The following is a 21,476-nucleotide window of genomic DNA, read 5'->3' as shown; positions in this document are numbered from 1 at the left end:
GTACTGGCACGGGTTGCCCAGGGAAGCTGTGGCTGCCCCATCCCTGGGGGTGTTCAAGGCCAGGTTGGATGGGACCTTGGGCAATCTGATCTAGTGGGAGGTGTCCCTGCCCATGGCAGGGGGGTTGGAACTGGATAATCTTTAAGGTCCCTTCCAACCCAATGCTATGATTCTGTGGTTCTATGATTCTATGATTGACAGAATAGCAAAAGGATGTATTTAAGAAGGCTGTTAATGAGAAAACTGTATAAATTTCACCAATAGCTTCCTAGGTGATTTTGATGGCTTCCAATTGCCCTTTCATTATAAAGCTAAGTGAGGGAAATTTCTTGAGTCCTACAGTCTGGAAAGTTAGTTCTTTCCTCTAGAGCCGTAGAGGTACTGTATACATAGAGACACTGTGTGAGAAGGGAAAAATGTTGGAAATCTGTGGTGGGGCTCTATGCAGCAGAAGCTATTTCTGCAGAGACGTATTGTGGGTGTCTAAGCTGCAAAAGAGAACTCCGCATCCATTTTTTAGGTTCATCTCATCCACTCAACTAGAGGCACCTAAAATAACTATGTGAACACAATCATGATCAAAAGCTCCCTCAGGGGATTTCTTCCCCTTGACTCAACTGTCTCAGTTCTGAGGGATTCCCTGAGTGTGTCCATCTCATTCCAGGACCAGAAAGAAGACTTCTGCCCTAATGTGAATACCTCACTTAGGTGTCTGCTCTCAGGGTAGGAATTCACCCTGACCAGACAACACTTGCAGAACCCCACCAGCCTTTGCCAGGATCTGGCCTTGTTTCAGCTGCCCAGTTCTAACAGCGCCCTATTTCCTGCTGCAGATGACACTTTATTAAGTTCCAAAAGTATATGTTCTTGTATGGACAGCTACAAAAAACACCCTGTAAATTTTTATTCTACTTGTAGGCTACAGTCATTCAACCTTCTGCGAATGTTTTTCCCTTTAGGTACTTCAATTACCTATTTGAAATCAATAAGCTCTCTGAATCGCGAACATTAAAGAGTTATGCTTTGAGAGTTTTTCAAGAGCAGCTAAAAGGTTAATGAGCTTATTAAGAAGAACTGCATGTCTATTATCTCCTCATCAATCATATTTCCATGTTGCAAGGGTGGAGCCGGATGAGAGGCAGCACTAGTACTTTTTATGATAGAATCATTTTTTCGCGTGTGTTCTGGAACTACCTGGAAATTGTGAGAATCAGTGAATCAGGGATTGGAAACTTTATAAACAAAGCTACTACATAAAGATGAAGCAAGCGTGTGGCAGACTATAAAGAAGAATTCTCTAACAGCAAGTGAAAATGAGAATGGAGAACCTCCCATTTCTCCTCTTATTATGTGCAGCACTTTCTCATGCTTTTCCTGCAGATAGGAGGCAGAAGAAAGAAGGCATGCAGCTTATCCAGGTAAGGAATGCAAGCTTCTGGGAAGGAGATCTTTAGCAACTATAGAGTATCCATTGCAGTCTCTGGAGCTAGAACACAGCAGCTGAGGAGCTAGTTCTGCAAATTCCAGTAGAATGAATAACACAGTTGTGTATTTCTCAAAATAGAGGGGGGGGGCTGCATTCTGTACCATGATGACAAAGGCTTCTTTAACCGTGACTCATCCTTGTTTTATTTTTTTTGTAGGGAAGAATTAAAACTAAGGATGCATTCACTTAAGTGTTGTTTCTACAGATAATTAAACATCTGAGTCAGTCTATGTTTGATTTGAAGTCAGATGGAAATGTGGCTGTTTATGTGATTTTTGGTATTATGAGACATAACTCTTTATAAAATAAGGATATTATTTTGTCTGGATTATTACAAAAAAATGTAGGAAAATGAGATACTACTGCTGAAATTTTGTATTCAGTCACATGTTTCAAAAAGTTTGTGCACTGCCTGATCTAAAGGACTCTGGGCAACCCTAGAGCACAGGGTAAGTGGAAGGTATATTACCAGAAAATAATAAAATTTTAGACAAATATTAATTCTGAAAATATTCTGAGTAAAATGTAAAACAATTACAGTGATAATATAATAAAAAAATCTGTCGTTAAGAGAGGAATGTTCATATAGGCTTTAACAAACTCTATTACCTATATTTCCAAGGAACAGAAAGTAAAGTAATAAGGGTAAATGTCTGAGGTGGTATTAGTATATTTTTTTACGAGTGTCAAAAGTAGGTATAATTGACTGTCCTAAAATGCCTCTTCTTTTTCATTAGAAGTACCTGGAAAATTACTATGGCTTTAAGAAAGATGGAGAATCTTTCATTTGGAAAAGTAATAGCTCAATGACCAAGAAAATAAAAGAAATGCAGGAATTCTTTGGTCTGGAGGTGACAGGGAAACTGGATTCTGGCACTTTGCACCTAGTACAGAAACGTCGCTGTGGATTCCCTGACATTGCTGGGTTCTCCACCTTTGCGGGAGAGCCAAAATGGGCAAAACAAGTTCTGACATACAGGTAATTATAGTGGAATTCTTAATGTAAAGATACTGTGCTTTGCACAGTATCAGTTTTAAAAACACGACTCCTTCTCTAACTTATATTTTAAAGGATATTAAACTACACACCAGACCCACGTCCAGCAGATGTCAATGCAGCAATCAAGAAAGCCTTAAATGTTTGGAGCAGTGTGACCCCACTTAAATTCATCAAGAAGGACAGAGGTGATGCAGACATAATGATCTCCTTTGCAGCCGGAGGTAAAACTCTATGTAGCCATTATGAATTACTGACAACTCACTGCCAGAAATGCTAAAATGATTTCTTCTCTTGGGTAGCATGTGCAAAGTTCAGTGAAAGGTTGCATAAGCAGACAGAAAAACACGGTTCCTGCTCAAGATGCTATGGCTAGAGTTCTTGGCTACCTTTAGGGGAGAGTTTAGAGGCAGAAGAAGAGAAGGAAGGAGAAAATAAATGTAATGAATAACGAGATGTAATGAAATAAATGTCATTCACTGTATCTACAACCAGTATATTATGCCCAATGTGTGCACAAACAAGAGGATTAGGGCTTGCGGGATATACCCAGGCTCAGAGCGTTATGGAGTGGTTAGCACTAATTATACTCCTGGGATTAGTCATGTGCTTTGTGTGAGCTAAATAAGTTCTTGACAGACACACAACTTATATTTTTGGCATTGCCTTCAGGGCAGACTTACCGCAGCCTTCTCCCTTGCATTAACAGTCATGCACACATGCACTCTCCTTGTCGGTTCCTTTGTTTCCACCCAAACAACTCCACTCAAAGCAGAATGAGCAGGCAGCACATGTAACCACTATGTCCTTAAATCCCTTTCTGGAGACAACATTCAACAGCTTACAGTCTTCCCAGGATCTTGCTTCTGCCATCAATACTTAAATTACCAGCCAGATTCAGGTAACCACCTGGTGGCTGCTGACACAGAGTTTATGAGAAGTTTATCTTATGAGCCAAAAGGAAACATTTTTCAACCTAAACCACGTCCTCCTCTTCCCTTGCAGCAGCAGTGTGCAAGTGTTTCCCCATTTCTAGAGGAAACCAAGGTTTAACTCCTGATGCATCAATTGCTAAGTTTTTCCTGTGAAAAATAGAGCTTTCAGCAAATCTGTGACTTGAAAGTTTATGAAATTAATACAACAGAGATCTCTGTGCATGGCTGAGATCTGTTAACTCCATAACCCCTAGTCAGCTGTGTATGGGACTTGCTTTCCTCAGGTCACAATGACTTCATCCCCTTTGATGGCCCAGGAGGGTCTGTTGCTCATGCCTATGCACCCGGCAAGGACTTCGGTGGAGATGCTCACTTTGATGAGGATGAAACCTGGACCAAAAGCACAGAGGGTAGGAAATTAAGTTCTCCAAGTCCTTCCTGAAGTGGGACTTACATGAAATCAAGGGTTCAGTCTGTCACCTCTCTTCCTTAAGAAGGGATTGAAAACGGAGCTGATTTGAAGGAGCATTGGGCAGCTGGTTTTCATAGCTATAAAAAGCCTTTAAGCCCTCTTGTTTAAAAGTTAAGACCCAAGATGAACTTCTGCCATAGACTGGGGGGCAGCTGAGGGACCTGACAGGACTCCTTCTCCCCACTCCTCCAACTTGCTTGTCTCTCCCTGTACTCTTATATTACCTGCGCTGATCCAGTGTCCTTCTCCCACATTGATTGCTGGACCTACAGACTATTTCCTTGTACTCTACTCTAATTATTTCATTATCTTTCTTTCTGACCAGAATTTCATCTCCAGCTGAATTTCTCGTAGCAGCTTCGCTTACTTAGGCAAGCAGTTCTGAAAGCTTCTGACTTACCTTATGTCCTTCATGTTTTCAGGATGAGTGAAAAGACAGTTCTCCTATTAAATGTTTTTTTGTTGTTGTTGTTTTCAGATACAAATCTGTTTTATGTTGCTGCCCATGAGTTTGGCCATTCACTGGGGCTTTTCCATTCCAAAGATCCCAATGCTCTGATGTACCCAATTTATAGGAAATTTGACCCTTCAGTATTCCTTCTTCATCAGGATGATATTAATGGCATTCAGCATCTCTATGGTAATTGACAATTATTAATCAAGTAGTTCTTATAATTTCAAAGACTTTGGAATACCTTTCAGTGACATTTTTGTTTACTGGATATACCTGAATTAGTTATCACTTTAATTCCTTCCATAAACTGATTCTTTTAGGACCATCTTCTAACACCCACAATGACCAAAGTGAATCTGCTGAGATAAAAGACACAACTGAGGCAGAAGAGCCTGCACTACCAAACACTTGTAGCCCTGATTTAACTTTTGATGCTGTCACCAGTTTTCGTGGAGAACTATTGTTCTTCAAAGACAAGTAAGTCAGCTTTCTGAAAGTCAAGTGTCTGGTTATGGTTTTAAATTTTGTCCCACAGCATGGAGAAATGACTTCACTCAGAATATCAGCCGTTCTAGGTAGGAAGGTGAGACAGGGGATCAGGATGCAAGGTGAGAGGCAAAAGCAAAGAAGGTGGTAGAGAAGAGAGGTGAATAGAAGGAGGGTGATTAGCTTTGAAAAAGGGAATGCTATGAACAGGGTGGGGAACGATGACTCCTCTTAGAACACAGACTGTTTTTACTCTAGGCTGTAAATAAGTTCCAAGTGTTTGGCATATGGAGAGTTCATCTTTGGAAAAGGTCCCACCAGCCCTGGGACAGTCGATATCTTCATTGCTGTCCTCTTTTTGACACAGCTTAGGGTTTTCCAGTACTGATACAATATCTGCTTGAAAAACTCCTGCAGTGGTCCTTTAGTATAATAAAAAAAAAGGGAAAGATGCCTGATTCAGTGCTGATCTCAGATATCCAGGGCATGACAACCCAAAGACTTGAGGAGAAGGGATGAAAGAGCTGATTCCCCTCCTTTTATGTGGTAGGGCTGCTATTCTCCTGCTTCAGATTCTCTGCAAAATCAACATTAAAGTGAGTTTTGACCTCAGATTTTGCAGTCTTCAAATCCAGGTTATTTTGCATGATCCTCATACACACTGACCATTTCTCTAAGCTGATGTTGATAACCCCAGGGTGGAGTTTCATTCCCAAAACCTTACCCCATACCAGTCATGTGCGTCAGGACTCTCTAAGCTCTCCGGTGTAAGAGAAAATAAAAACTGTTTGGGCAAAACAGTGTCTGGCTTATTTTTCATGCCTGCAATCAAGGTCAGAGGAATCCCACCATGGAAATAACTTTCTTTCTGTGGACATCACAGGGAGCTGAGGGTGACCAACTCAGGGCACATGGCTGAGTTTAGTTCAATAAATCCTGTCCTGGTTGCCATGATGTGGTTTCGTGCATTACCGTGTGAATGTCTGATTTTATACAAAATCTGTTCCATATTTATGTAAGGCGTTTTTGGCGCAAGCATCCTGCAGTCAGAACAGCTGATCTTCATTTAATATCTTCGTTCTGGCCACGGCTGCCATCTGGTGTTGATGCTGCATATGAAATTCCTGAAAAAGATGAAACTGTGATTTTTAAAGGTAAAACGTTGTCTTTTTCTTTTACTGTGTTATCTTTCCAATTAGCCCTGAGTATTTGTGTCTGGCTTAAAAAAAAAAAAAACACCTTTTTTTTTTTTCTGTAAGGTTCCTCAAGCTTTAATTTAGTCCAATAAACTGGTGTATTTTAATCTACTGAATTTAAAAATGATAAGATATTCTTCTTCCTAGCTTGGGGTAAATTAATGTAGAATCATAGAAGCATAGAAGTGTAGAAGAGTAGAAGCATAGAATAGTTTGGGCTGGAAGAGACCTTAAAGATCATCCAGTTCCAACTGCCCTGCTGTGGGCAGGGACACTTCTCACTAGACCAGGCTGCTCAAAGCCCCAATCCAACCTGGCCTTAAACACCTCCAGGGATGGGGAAGCCTCAACTTCCCTGGGAAACATGTACCAGTGCCTCACCACCCTCATCGTGAAGAAATTATTCCTTATATCTAGTCTAAATTTGTCCCTCTCCAGTTTATACCCATTGCCCCTCATCCTATCACTACAGTCCTCTGTAAACAGTCCCTCTCCAGCTTTTTTGTAGCCCCCTTCTAAGTATGAAAGGTACTAAGTATGAAAAAGACTGAAATTTCAGGTTTAACAAAATGTGGTGCAAAGAACTATTCTTGTATCTTTTTTGGTCTCTAGAAACTTTCAAGTAACAGATATTTTCTCTGCATTCTTCCATTAAAAAATTAGTTTTCATGGATGTGTCATTCCCAGAAGATTCTGATAACATGTTTTCATCTACTTTTCTTCATAGGGAATGAATTCTGGGTTGTGAGAGGAGATACCATACTTCCTGGATACCCAAAAAAAATCTACACCCTGGGCTTTTCAAAGGATGTCACCAAAATTGATGCTGCTTTTTATAATGTAAATGAGGAGAAAATATATTACTTCATTGGGGATAATTTTTTGAGGTAATATTTCCTGTGCTGCTTTCCTAAATAGGAGTAAACAGAATCACATGATCAATATCCTGTCATGATTTAGGATGCATTAGTCACACACTTTGGGCAATTTCTTTCGGTGTCACAACTGGCTATAGAGAAATATTTGAGAGGGAGGTGAAACAGTGCTTTTAGCTTTCCTTCTAATTAATTTAATTAGTTGATAGTTCCTTTGGTTATCTATTTATTTTCATTTTACTTCACTGAGAAATAAAAAAATCCTACATCTCCACAAGTCAGCTCAGGAAATTAGTCAAATTCTCACTATTCATGTCAAAAACATTCCTATGTGGTACGAAGGAGTATCCCACTTTTTTTTTCAGTTTCTGAGACATAGTAACAGAAAGTTATAAGTGTTATAGGCTGTAGAGAAATGCCATGTACTACAAAGAATTATCAGCCGTGCATGGTTATTATTTCTTCTTTTCAATCCAATATCTCCTGCTCAGGTTTGTGTTACAGAACATGTATTTCTAACCACTGAAGGAGGTTCTCCTATAACAGGTGCAGTAGGTAACCTGAACTTCTGTAGGCGAATGACACAACTTATCTCTATCCTGCTACCTCAGTGCCCAAGTCATTGTACATACAGAGATCATCCTGGATTATTTATTCAGCCACGTATTTGTAGTTTAAGCAGAAGATAAGACTTCCATGTTTTAGTTCAACCTCTCGTAGCTTGAAGGGCTTCAGCTAAGCATTTTGTCTGATAATTAAATCTCTCACTGAGCAAAGGTGTCAGAAGGAAAGTGCTTTTAGATGCATTCTTATTCCAGCTCTAATAGATAAACAGCATTTAGCTGAAAATGTAACTTAAGAAACATAAAACCACAAAAATGTTACTTAAGTAACTTAAGTAAAATAATTTTAAATAACTTATGAAAAAAAAACCAACCGATAAACATTTTTTCTGATAAACTTTTCTTACAGAGCAGGAACATGAAAGCAATCTTTTTATAATGTTGCAAATATAACCTATGTTTCAGATAAGATTATCTGCGCACCCCTCTTTAGGTACAGTCACTTAAGAAAAGAAGCAGTTTTACGATGATCATTGAAATATTAGGTGTTCTTAGATGTTTCTTGAGCTGATGTGAACAGAAGCTTTTCTTCCAGTGCAGCTAATAGAGTAAAAATTATTTATGGCACATGATGTCTGTCTCAATGCCAACTAAATGATACTGAAATTCTTCAATGAAATTAGTTACCCATTAATAGGTAGAAGGTAATGAGGTGAGTTGAATTAGTCAAGAGTTATTTGCAGTTTTCACTGACACTAGGTTGTTTATCACTTTTCTCAGTTATGATAAAAGAAGTCAGACTATGGGCAGCAAGCTTACATTGATAAGAGACGCATTTCCAGGAATTAATGGGAAGATCGATGCTGCTTTTCAACACGAAAGTGAGTAACTGTTCTTAATGTATTATATATAGATATTAAATGCTCAGGGTCATCGGGCTGAGAGGGCTTGGACAGAGACAAGCACTAAGTGCTGCTCATAGCTTTCAGGATTACCAACAAGACTGTGAAATAGTCATGTAACTCTTACATGCTTCACTTTACATCCCTGAAAAATAATGATGATATGCCTTTAGTTCAGGCTGAAAAGCTGGAAAGGCCGGGTCTAAGGAACAGATCAATTTATCTGCATTTATGTTGATGTGCACCTCACACATGAAGAAAAACACTCAAGACAGTGATGTCTCAACAATGTAAGATCTACCTGCTGTAAGCAAGGCTGTCACAACCTGGCCCTCTGACATAAAGTGGCACAGCTTTGAGAATAATCGATACCAGCTTCTCCTGCATGAGGGACAATGTGATTTAGATAGGGACGTGCTGGAACGGAGGCAAGGTTACATCCACACTGCCAAATGGTACAGCCAGTATCCTGGCTCCTTATCTCCTGATCATCACAACCCACACATGTTAATTGTTTCCCAGCAAATCTATTGGCTTCCTCAAAAGAGTCTTACACATGGAGCTGTTGGAATGGGGAGGGCTACAAGGATGATAGAGGGCTGGAGCACTTCCCATATGAGGACAAGCTGAGAGAGTTGATCTTGTTCAGCCTGGAGAAGAGAAGGCTCCAGGGAGAACTTATAGCAACCTTCCAATACCTGGAGGGGCCTTACAAGAAAGCTGGGGAGGGACTGTTTACAAAGGTTTGTAGTGATAGGAGTAGGGGCAACAGGTATAAACTGGAGAGGGGCAGATTGAGGAGGAATTTCTTCACAATGAGAGTGGTGAGGCACTGGCACAGGTTGCCCAGGGAGGTTGTGGCTGCCCCATCCCTGGGGGTGTTGAAGACCAGGTTGGATGGGGCCTTGGGCAGCCTGATCCAGTGGGAGGTGTCCTTACCCATGGCAAGGAGGTTGGAACTGGATGATCTTTAAGGTCCCTTCCAACCCAAACTATGCTCTCCCAAGTGACAGGGGACAGGATAAGAGGGCATGGCCTCAAGCTCCACAAGGGGAGGTTCAGGCTGGACATCAGGAAAAAAATTTTCACAGAAAGGGTCATTGGGCACTGGCAGAGGCTGCCCAGGGAGGTGGTTGAGTCACCTTCCCTGGAGATGTCTAAGGGACAGGTGGATGAGGTGCTGAGGGGCATGGTTTAGGGATTGTTAGGAATGGTTGGACTCGATCATCCAGTGGGTCCTTTCCAAACTAGTGAGTCTATGATTCTATGATTCTATGATTCTGGGGATCCTTAACTGCAGACCTTACTCTTAGAGGGCAGTGTGGACACAGCTGCCCTCTGAATCTTTCCTTTCTTGAACAGTATCCTCTGGCATTCCAACAGGCTTGCACCCACTCACACCTTTCTGTGCTCTGTGCCACACTCTAGGCTGTGCAACACCTACTCACAGTGACTAGAAATGCATTTCAACACAGTCATTGTGTAACAGCAAATATTTTAAGCTGCAGAAACATACTGGATAAATTTTTGGAGGGGTCACTTCATAGGATTCATTAAGTATATCACACAGCATGTGCATGGCTGGTTTGCTTTGGAAGGCTTTCCCATGGCATTGTGCACAATTTTACAGAGGTTACACATGGGAGCAGATGCTGCTGGCCGTATCAGTGCATCCAAAGTGTTTTTAAGATCTTTCTGGATGTTGTTAGAGCATACTGATCTTTACACCTGCAATATCATAATTCATCTGTTGTTTGGTTTTTTTTTTCCCTTAGACTTCTTTTATTTCTTCCTTGGAAGAAAGCAATTTGAGTTTGACCCTGACAACAAGACAGTTACGAGGCTCCTAAAAACAAACTTCTGGTTTCCATGTTAAGAAAATAAAATCTGTAATAGTACTGGAAAGAATGTAGTGTTGATGGGGTTTTGGGGCGGGGGAGAGGTTTGTTTTGTTTTGGTTTTTACTTTTTCTTTTGTAAATATATCTAATGTCTAGGTGTTTCAGCATTAGTCAATGAATCTCAGCCCCCACACAATCTGTGTTTTTGTAAATAACAGAAGAGTATTTAGCATACTGGTTCATATATATGTATGTAATTAACATCAGGATTTCTAGATTACCAAATAACGCTCCAGTACCTGAAGGGGTCCTACAGGAAAGCTGGAGAGGGGATATTCATAAAGGCTTGTGGTGCCAGGACGAGGGGGAATGGGTATAAACTGGAGAGGGGCACACTTAGACTGGACATAAGGAAGAATTTCTTCACCATGAGACTGGTGAGACACTGGAACAGGTTGCCAAGGGAAGTTGTGTCTCTCCCATCCCTGGAGGTGTTGAAGGCCAGGTTGGATGGGGCCTTGGGCAGCCTGATCTAGATGTCCCCGCCCATGGCAGGGGGGTTGGAACAACATGATCTTTAAGGTCCCTTCCAACCCACACTATTCTATGATTCTATGATAACAATGCAGGTTTACTTTTAGTACAAAATTTTGTCTTGTTTTACTGTTTCCACCATCTTTTTTTCACTCTTCTGCACATCATGCTGCACATCAACCAGCACAGAGCCCTACCACCCAGGAGTCCATGAGGAAGAGCATTTCTGTTCCTAGCACTAGGATAGCTTTCAACCAATTTTAGATATTTCTAACTTAAGCAAGCAGGCTAATCAAAGCTACTGATTGTAATTAAGAAGAGACAAACAGGAGCTTATAAGATCTTATAGAAGGTATCTTTTCTTCCATGCATGTTAAAAAAATCTTGCCTTGTACCCACTGTCTCTCCCTCATCAGATAACTTTCATAAAAACAGGAAAAAAAAAGAAAAACAGAGAGAAGAAAGGTCTTCAGTTAAATTCCTCTTCTCTATGAACCACAGAATCACAGAATGACTGAGGTTGGATGGACCTCTGGAGGTCATCTAGTCTAAACCTCCTGCTCAATAAGGGCCATCAAGAGTGAGTTGCCAAGGCTCTAGATGGCTTTTGGAGATAGTAATTTTGCACTTATACAAAGAGGGAGACCCCATCACCTCATTGGGCAAACTGTGACAATGCTCAATCACCCTCATAGTAAAAAATTATTTCCTGATATTTAGAGGGAAGCTCTCATGTTTCACTTTGTGCTCATTGCCTCTCATCCTGTCAGGACAAGGTATTGTATTTATGCAATGAGGTATTTCAACACATTTTACAGAACCTTTTTTCTGATGTGTTTTTAAAACCTCTGGAAGCAGGTCTACAGAAATGGGGGACTCCAGCGTGGATCTAGACACTGAGCAAATTTTGTCTGAATTCTGTGAAGGTCCAAATATATTATGGTACTCACAGTCTTGCAACACAAACACTGCTGCCACACCCTGCTGTGGAGGTGGAAAAAAAAGACTTTGCTGACCAGGCAGAACTCGAGTGAAAAGGATTGGTTTTAATTACAGCACCTCCAGGAAAGGAAATGAGTAGCTCTGATTGATTGGTCTCTGATATTGCCAAGGTCAGGGAAGCAGGTTCAAGTCTTGTAACTCGAATGTTTATATTGAATTTAGGAGGAAATATTTCAGTGTTGATTGTTTCTTATTACTCACCTCATGCTGTTCTTGTTTTCTAGTTCTTATTTTCTTCATGGCTTTTTGAGTTGTCTCATGTGTGCAAGACTTAAGCAGTCCATAGTCTCAGGTATAACAGTAAAACCCAAAAAGATGCATGAAAAGTTTGACTCATAGAATCATAGAATCATTGAATGGTTTAAAGATCGTCCAATACCAACCCCCCCAGCCATGGGCAGGAACACCTCCCGTTACACCAGGCTGATCAAGGCTCCATCCAACCTGGTCTTCAACACTTCCAGGGATGCGGCAGCCACAGCTTTCCTGAGCAACCTGTGCCAGTGTCTCACCACCCTCACTGTGATGAATTTCTTCCTAATGTCTATGAATCTTCCCACAATTGAAAGCCATTCCCCCTTGCTCTTTTGCTACGTGCCCTTGTAAACAGTCCCTCTTTCATACTTTATAGATGCTTAGTTCCTTAAGGAAGTTTGGGTTGATTTCTTCAGTTGTCCCTTCTGCTGATTTGCCTCTACATTTTCTGTGCCCTCCGTAGCACTGACATTGTGGTTAACTACACTACACCATGTTATTTCAAATGGGATCATCTCTTCTGTCTGTGATCTGTCCAACTTTTTTTTTTTTTTTTATTTTCCCCTTCAGATGGAATTCTAGATGTCAGAGTAGAGCTGGCTTGTCCTACAGCTTTCATGATTTTTTTTTAGTTTTCTGGATCCCAAATAATTGTCTGACTAGTTCTTCCTTGATTTTACTGATTTATAATTAGTTGGGACTCTTTCCTTCTTTATTTCACTGACTGTGCACACGGATGATCATACTAATTTTTCAATATGAAGTCTTGAATCTGTAGACATAGAGCTTAACTGACTTTGGTGCTATCTGTCTTAATATAATTTAGCTGGTTTAGTGATGGATATTGGTATCTTTTTTTTGCTTCACCAGTCTTATTTTGAAAATCTGTGGCACTACAGACAAGTCAGCTTCATCATTTGAGTGAAAGCAGGGTTTCGAACTGAAGATCGTTGACCTGTCTTCAATATCCCATGCTTTTCTGAGATACAGTTTGAGTCCTGGACTCTGGGTTGATATACTGTTTTCTGTGGTACACTCAGTCCAAGCATTTCAGTTATGGTTTTCTCAGTCTTCTATACACACCAGATCTTTCCACGCTGTAGCAAATTTCTAGCATGTTTGCTTGGAAAACTGGGAGAAGACAAGAGACTTTTCACAAGGAATGGGCTTATCTCCTTCCTCTTTCTCCTCTATAATTCGGATCACAAAACAAGACTTAGTTTTCTTCAATGCTTTACTTACAACAGCCTTATTTGTTGTGGTTTCTCTCATCTTACCTTGGAGGACGTTTTGTCTATATTGGAATCTATTGGCTTGCCAAGGACTCCATAGTGTGTTAATCAGACACAACACAGGAGGTCCAACAGGGAAGGCCCAGGAAAAACCAGTTTGGTTTGAATGTTCTTTTTCTTACCATTTACTAGTTTTCTTGGTTTCACACACTCACCCTGCCTGGAAGGCAAATGCCCTTTGATATTGTTCTTGGCATGATTACGTGTGTATTATCACAGTAGGTAGGGCTGTGGTAGTGAACTGAAAAGCCATTGTGTAATGATTTGGACACCCAGAACTAAAAGCTCCTGGGAGTTTACCACTGAAATAAAACAGACAAAGGTAATACACATTCTGCCAGAAAGAAGAAAATGAAAATCAGTCAATCCAACTACTGTTTGCAGGAAGCTGGTCTTAGAGAAATGTTGACTTGGGTTTAAGGAAATGACGGGGGAAAAGGCCCTTTCGCAGTGACAGAAGTAGGAGATTTGTGGGTTCTGAAACACTGAAGGCAACTCAGAACTGCAAGGACATATCTCTCAGCTGCCATTGACATTCCAGAGAGAAAATAGTTAAAAGTTTCCAAGGTGCAGTCTTCATTTCCAGATGAGTCCCTAGCAGCCTCTGAACTGCCATCTGGCTGGTCTCCAACCAGTCCATTCATGTTTGCTCCCTGTCAGCAAGACAATTGCCCTTGCAGGTTCATGAGCGTTAGGTGTCTCAGTGGATGTTTTGTTGTTGGTGTCGTGAATCCGGCTGGGGGTCTGTGCGCCTGTAGTAATTCCAATATGTCACAAATGGTCCTGAGCCCCAGGGCATATGCAGATTTATTTTGCAGATCAATGCAGAAACATGGATCTCTTCTTACCACCTCTTTCAGTGCACGTTTTACATTTGCACAGTTTGTGAGACAACTGCCAGGTTTAGAGCTAAAGGACTTCAAGATGGTAAGGTTGACTTCGCAAGGCATCCCAGAGCCTGTCTGCCATCACGGAAATCCTGCCTGGCATGCAACAAAGCAGATTCCCAGCCCAGGCAAGAGTTCCGCTTCAGAGACAAAGAATGTGATTTGGTTACCTGTGTGTTTAGGAAACAGGTGCTTGGCATGGAAAGTGGCACTCCTTCCTTGCTCCTTTTACTGAAATCATTGATGATGCCATGTTTCAGACTGTGCAAGTCAGCAAGGTGTAACTCCGGCACTGCCCCAGTCTGTGGCTTGTCACGTTGAATTGCTTTTTTACAATAGAATAATCAGGACTGATTCAGCATCTGACATCCTGAGCCCTATCGGGGTGACCTTTGGACTTCAGTGTGGTTTGAACTATACCATTGTGCTCCTATAACTGCCCAGCAGAGCTCCCTGGTTTGTAAACAGAGTGACTGATCGTTCTTTTGGAGCAGAATCAACGGCACTTCTCTAAAGGAAATGCTTATCATTGGGTGATGATAAATCATGGTCTTGTGCAAACGTTAAGACATCTTACTTGGAGGGTTGACTTTGGCTTTTTCATCTCAGTGTTAAAATGTACTTGGCTCATTAACAGAAAATTCCTAATTAATTCTCTAATTTCATGCAAATATCTGGCAACCAGCTGAATATTGCTGCGCAGTGACATGATTCATATCGTTGACACTTCAGTTATGGCATGGAAAGTGACATCCTCCAGTGAAAACAGATTGTTTCAGGATAACATTTTTTGTTGATTTTTTCCTTGGAAATAAATTGGAATCAGATGAAGAGATCAGGATATGCAGAAGAGTACAAAATGGTCATAAAAGTACTTTCTGCAAGAATGATGAATGTCCTTTGTAATGCCACCTGCTACTGAGAAAGCAATTGCAAACATCATTGTGAGAAATTATAATAGTAAACAATTCTTAGAATTATGAAGCATCACTTCCAATTTTTGTAATATTATAAAGAGAACTACCAATCAAAGTTCCCTTTTCTATACTAATTCTGTAGTGAGAGACTTTGATTTAGGGAAATCCCACTGTGATTCACACCGTGAATTTATTTTTTCATTACTTAGTCAGGGGTGTGGGTGGAAGTTTCTCCTTAGGGAGAGGAAGACAAAAGCCACTAGAACATTTTAAAATATTATCAGATATAACTAGCAGAAAAGAGAAAGAGGCTGTAGAGTCAAATGCAAGCCCTTGTTAACTGAGGTACAAAGTAAATGGAAATAATTGAGACAGAAAATTGTTTGTGACTGGCAAACTCCTCTTGGAAAATATTTCCTCTTATGCCTCTGCCTCAACGCCTGTTTCAGTCAATGCTGAAAAGAGGAAATGTGCTGGATAAATCGCTGGCAGTGCTTTAATTTCTATGCAGACTTAATGAGCAAGGAATGGTGAGTAGAATACCTAGAAAAAGGACATTTTGAGGTCTCTTGCCTCAACATAAGCAACAAGGGTGCAGTTTTGCTGAGGAAGAAGTGTGCAAATAAATCTGGATTTTTGCTAATACAGTCTATGCTGCCTGGATATGGAAAAACACCTAATCATAGATTGGTTTGAATTGGGGGGGACCTTAAAGATCACCTAATTTCAACCCCCCTGCCACGGGCAGGGATACCTCCCACTACATCAGGCTGCTCAAGGCCTCATCCAACCTGGCCTTGAACACCTCCAGACATGAGGCAGCCACAGGTTTCCTGGGCAACCTTTGCCAGGGCGTCACCACCCTCATAGTGAAGAAATTCCTCCTTACGTCCAGTCTAAATGTGCCCCCCTCCAGTTTATACCCATTGCCCCTGGTCCTATCACTACAGGTCTTTGTAAACAATCCCTCTCTAGCTTTCTTGTAGCCCCCTACAGGTACTGGAAGGTCGCTCTAAGGTCTCCTCGAAGCCTTCTCTTGTCCAGTCTGAACAACCCCAACTCTCTCAGCCTGTCCTCATATAGGAGGTTGCTCCAGCCTTTGCATCATCTTTGTAGCCCTCCTCTGGACACCTGAAAACTCTGGCCCTTTTTTAACAACCGTGTCAACCGTTTCTTAATTTAGGCACTCAGTTTGTGTTTAACAGTGGCTTAGCAGGTGAGTACCAGACCTGGTGGGGTGTTTTGAGGTGAGCTGAGTGAGTCACTGAAGCTCATAGTCCTGGCAAGAGCTGTCTCTGAAGGACAATTAGGGGTATAGGAGAGCAAAGTTTAACTTTCTCCATTGGTTACATGGAGGTTTTAGGCAAAATTTGGGCAGGACCAATGTGTTAGGAGTTGTCCAAATCTGGTACACTGACAGAGATGAAGCTGCTGCAGGTTCTTGTCCCCACGTCCAGCCAGCAGCAAGGCTGACCATGTATTCCCAGTAAGTACATGCACAGATAAGTACACACATACACACAGAAGTACACATACACACAAGGATGTTGTGAATCTGCCAGAAGCTGAGCTCAGACACCCCATCCAACCAGCAGCTGCCCTAGGATGTTCCCTGCTGCCTCGTGCACACACACGCAGACAGTTCCCTCCACTGAACCCATATCCTCCCCAGTTGCTGGTTTGGGCCTGTAGTCCCTCCAGTAGCCAATCCATAGAATACTCACATTTCCAGTAGCCAGCCCTGCTTTATGGCCACTGTTACACCCAGGTGCCAACCTCTTATGCTGGTCACTTGCTCATCCAACTGGTTCTTCACTAGTGCTGACACACATACCAGATTTACATGCATGAACCCCAGTCTCTCCAGTCCCCACACCAACCCCAGGGGCTGCAAGTGAGACCCACACACTCCCCTCCTGTATACAAGAGAGAGTCCCTGGCCTGGGAAAGTGCTAGAAATGGGGTTTAGTCAGAGGTCAGAACAGACCGTGCCAGTTAGGTGCAGGCGCAACACAACAGTCCCACAAGCAAAGTGTGGGACTATGTAGACTGTGAAAATCTCATGTGTTTTGAGAGGTTTCAGTTTCATTTCGGCATGTTCATGTCTCCTTCTGTTGGATTTTGAGTTTTTTGTTTGAAGGAAAGGGTGAGAAAGAAGAGGTTGGTAATGTGCTAGCTGTCACGCTGTGGGAAGAGCAGACGACTGAAACCTTTCCTTCCCTCGCTCAAAACAGATGTGCTGAAGGACACGCAGTAGGAAACCAATACAGACGGTGAAATGGGGCATGACTTTGTAGCCCAACACTGTGGAAATTCCCAAGACGGAGGGAAGCCACTGCTTCTGCTTCCTCTTCCTGATGCTGTTTAGGGTTTTTTCACTCAATGACTCTTCAAATACAAGAACAGCTCCCACATTCAGTGGTGGAATACAGAACTCTCTAGTCTTGCCACTGGCTGCTTTGGAAAGTTATTTATTAAACGTTTCCTAGACAACAACTAGATATCCCCTCTCACCCTCTGCCTGACTTCATATCCTCTTGGTTACATTAAAATTTGGCCACAGACCCTTTGTAGAGATATGCAAGGCAACAGAATCTCCATGTGAAAGCCGCAACACATGATTTCCTAAAGTTCCAATCTCAGCTACCAGACCCTTCTGATTAATCTGCACCTCTTCTTTGCCTATATGTGTTTAAAAATGCTTATGATGCCTTCAGAAAATAAAATGAAAAAGGATAAAATGGAGTGATAGAAGGATAAAATGAGGAGTAATGACTTTAAATTGTAAGGGGGAAGATCTAGATTAGACATTGGGAAGAAATTCTTCACCCTGAGGCTGGTGAGGCACTGGCACAGGTTGCCCAGGGAAATTGTGGGTGCCCCATCCCTGCAAGGTTCAAGGCGAGGTTGGATGGGGCCTTGGGCAGCCTGGTCTGGTGGGAGGGGTCTGGAAATGGAAGATCTTTAAGGTCCCTTCCAACACAAACCATTCTCTGATTCTATGATTCAATGAAAATACATAAGGAATTAACTACTCCATAGGAAATAAAAGTAATAAGAAAGATACACAGCTATCGAATCAGGAACTATACAAACCAGCCTGTAGAAATAAATGAAGGAGAAATATTTAAAGCAGAAAAACACTAGTGTAAAAACAGAAAAATTAAGCAACATTTCACGATGACGCGAGTTGTAGCAGACCTTGGAAAACTACCAAACAAACAATTCCTTTTGTTTGTGTCTGGAAAAATCAAAATGGGTTAAGAATAATCAACAATTAAGTTCACTTGGACTATGAACTCTCTTGTGAGACCTCATCTGGAGTATTGCGTCCAATTCTGGAATCCTTAACATAAGAAGGATACGGAACAGTTGGAACAGATCTACAAAGATGATCAGAGGGCTGGAGCACCTCACATACAAGGTCAGGCTGAGAGAGTTGGGGTTGTTCAGCCTGGAGAAGAGAAGGCTCCAAGGAGAACTTTTAGTGACCATCCTATACCTGAAAGAGACTTACAAGAAAGCTGGAGAGGGACTGGTTACAAAGGCGTGTAGTGATAGCATGAGGGGCAATAGCTATAAACTGGAGAGGGGTAGATTTAGATTAGACATAAGGAGGAATCTCTTCACCATGACAGTGGTGAGGCACTGGAACAAGTTTCCCAGGGAAGTTGTGGCTGCCCCATCCCTGGAGGTGTTCAAGGCCAGGTTGGATGGGGCCTTGGTCAGCCTGATCTAGTGGGAGGTGTCCCTGTCCATGGCAGAGGGGGTTGGAACTGGATGATTTTTAAGGTCCCTTCCAACCCAAACTCTTCTATGATTCTATCATTCTATCATTCTATGAAACATCTTTTACATGTACAAGAGCTGTACTCTTCAAGAACTACTGTTCTAGTAATTTCAAATAGCAGCATTGGACTATTGGTTTCGCTTTTGAAATGCTGTGTTAACTTTAGTCTATCACTCCAAACAAGCAATGTGACTCTCGTTGGATGGTATAAAGTTATTTGTTTTTCCCAAGAATGATGCCAGCTCTGCTGATCCTAGATGTAATTGGGGAGTGTTACAGTACAATGAATGTAGAATCGTATACTAAGTACACTGGTTTTCCTTATCTTTTGGGAAACAAAGCAAGTACTTCCCATCATAATTAAAATTTTCTTTCTGTATTGTGCTTCTTCAGGGTAAAACTTGCTCATATATCAGAAAAAAATTACAACAGTATATATTTGCTCTTCTCCCTCTCATACTCACATTCACTATTTCTCTTTAAAGTTTTGAAGGAGAATTCTTATGTCCAACAAGGTCAGCAACACCAAAGTCATTGTGAAAGATATCTAACCTGTACTTGGCAGCCTACAGAGGTAGTAAACATGCAGATAGTATAGGCCATCTACTCTGGTGCTTAGCTGTCCCTGGAGTTAGAAATGTTTTCTTCAATTTAGGGGTCCACACTGTAGGTTCTCATGTTTCCTGGGTATTTAAACTTCTCTTATAATTGATAGGGACCTAGCCTATGCATTCAGTGAAGTATAGAGAGCGGTTCATCTTATCCGAAAGTCCATGTCATATCGTCAGTTGAATCACTCCAGAACCCGTTGTCCAAAATGGGAGTTTAAACACCTCAATAACTTGTAGATATCTACACAATAAAACACTTAAAGGTGATTCTACCTCATTACTCATTTGCTGTACTTAAAATACTAGAATCATTAGGCTGGAAGGGACCTTTGAGATCATCAACTCCAACTGTACTTGTCTACTACTAAATCATGTCCCCAGTCACCTTATCATAGAACCATAGAATAACTAGGTTGGAAGGGACCCACTGGGTCATCGAGTCCAACCATTCCTAACACTCCCTAAACCATGCCCCTCAGCACCTTGTCCACCCACCTTCCAAACACCTCCAGGGGTGAGGACTCAACCACCTCCCTGGGCAGCCTCTGCTAGTGCTTGATAACCCTTTTGGTGAAGAAATTTTTCCTAATATCCAATCTAAACTTCCTCTGATGCAGCTTGACACAATTGCCTCTTGTCCTATCACCTATCACTTGGCAGAAGAAACCAACACTCTCCTTTCTACTACCTCCTTTCAGGTAGTTGTAGGGAGCAATAAGATCTCCCCTCAGCCTTCTCTTCTGCAGACTAAACCACCCCAGGTCTCTCAGCAACTTCTCACAAGACTTGTTTCCCAGCCACTTCACCAGTTTTGTTGCTCTTCTCTGGACATGCTCCAGGACCTCAATGACTTTCTTATAGTGAGGGGCCTAAAACTGAACACAGTATTTGAGATGCAGCCTCATCAGTGGAGATTACAGGGGGACAATCACTTCCCTGGTCCTGCTGGCCACATCTTTTTTGATACAAGCCAAGATGCTGTTGGCCTTCTTGGCCACCTGAGCACAGTGTTGACTCATGTTCACCCACCTGGGGCTGGCTGCTATGACACAGGAGACCTACATCCTTCCAGCGCAGCTGGAGATGAGATTGGATTCCTTAAAGTATCTCAAATAGCGCACATGCTCAGGCAGCTGAATCTCAAACCTCATGTCTAAACTTAATCACTGTTGTTTAAGATCATATTGGAGTCTTGGAGAATGGTCACTGCCTCCCTTTTAGGAACAATGTTTTATATTTAACAGAATTTGTCAGGGCTCCCCACAGTCCTCCCTTCATGAAACAGTGAACACAGAGTCACAAAATGATTGCTTCAGTCTTCATTTTCCAGACTCACAAAAATCCCAGTTGAGCTTCATGGAGTTCTTCCAGTCATCTCTCTGCCTGAATCCAAACACGCTATTGCAGCTGAGACCTTGTCCACGCTGGCAAGAGTATAAACACTATTTTACTTCCTATACATATGGTAACCCAGTTTGCACATTCCAGTAACGTGAGTGATTTTTGTTATTATCAGTCAAAAGATGTTGAATCATTTTTAGCACTCAGTTTTTCTAGCATCACAAGGTTGTTTTAGATAGAACTTTTTGTTAGCTGATGACAACCCTCCTGAAGTCATGAGGCTGCTTATTCCTAGATTGTTTGTACTGTCTTTTATTTTGTTAGATATGAAAACATATCTGTCATATATATAGCATAATGCTATTTGTTATAATGCAGTGTGTTATGCTACTGTTATAGATTATTTCCTATTATTTCTTCAGTTTGTCAAGACCTTGTGGCATAAACAGTCTAAATCAGTGATTAAGAAGAAATTATGAAATTTAGCTGCATGTTTTGCCTGAAAAGTATTTCCTTATTTATTAAATACACAACAAAGCTGCTTTATACAGAAGGCTCAGGCAAAATAAGGACAGAATTATTAGTTAAACATATTGTGTCACTACCTGATGATGAAACTGTTATGCATCATTTTTACTAAT

At 41.5% G+C, this 21,476-nt stretch overlaps 1 protein-coding gene across 6 annotated transcripts; it reads left to right on the top strand.

Annotated features, from left to right (window-relative positions):
• Positions 1–1,132: 1,132 nt before the first annotated feature.
• On the top strand, positions 1,133–21,360 carry LOC104055008 (stromelysin-1). Of its 6 annotated transcripts, XM_054081368.1 has the most exons (11): positions 1,133–1,418; positions 1,644–1,935; positions 2,224–2,465; positions 2,559–2,707; positions 3,703–3,828; positions 4,369–4,530; positions 4,665–4,821; positions 5,851–5,984; positions 6,754–6,913; positions 8,245–8,345; positions 14,095–15,727. In XM_054081368.1, exons 3-11 carry the CDS (start codon positions 2,293–2,295, stop codon positions 14,409–14,411), a joined length of 1,479 nt encoding a protein of 492 aa, XP_053937343.1. In that variant the 5' UTR covers positions 1,133–1,418; positions 1,644–1,935; positions 2,224–2,292; the 3' UTR covers positions 14,412–15,727. The 6 variants fall into 6 exon arrangements, with proteins under 6 accessions (XP_053937343.1, XP_053937338.1, XP_053937359.1 ...); XM_054081363.1 differs by lacking the exons at positions 1,644–1,935; positions 14,095–15,727 and adding an exon at positions 20,825–21,360; XM_054081384.1 differs by lacking the exons at positions 1,644–1,935; positions 14,095–15,727 and adding an exon at positions 20,811–20,976.
• Positions 21,361–21,476: the final 116 nt, after the last annotated feature.

The sequence above is a fragment of the Cuculus canorus genome, chromosome 1 (assembly GCF_017976375.1).
Source record: "Cuculus canorus isolate bCucCan1 chromosome 1, bCucCan1.pri, whole genome shotgun sequence".
Classification (NCBI taxonomy): Eukaryota; Metazoa; Chordata; class Aves; order Cuculiformes; family Cuculidae; genus Cuculus; species Cuculus canorus.
This window is presented reverse-complemented; position numbering and strand designations above follow the sequence as displayed.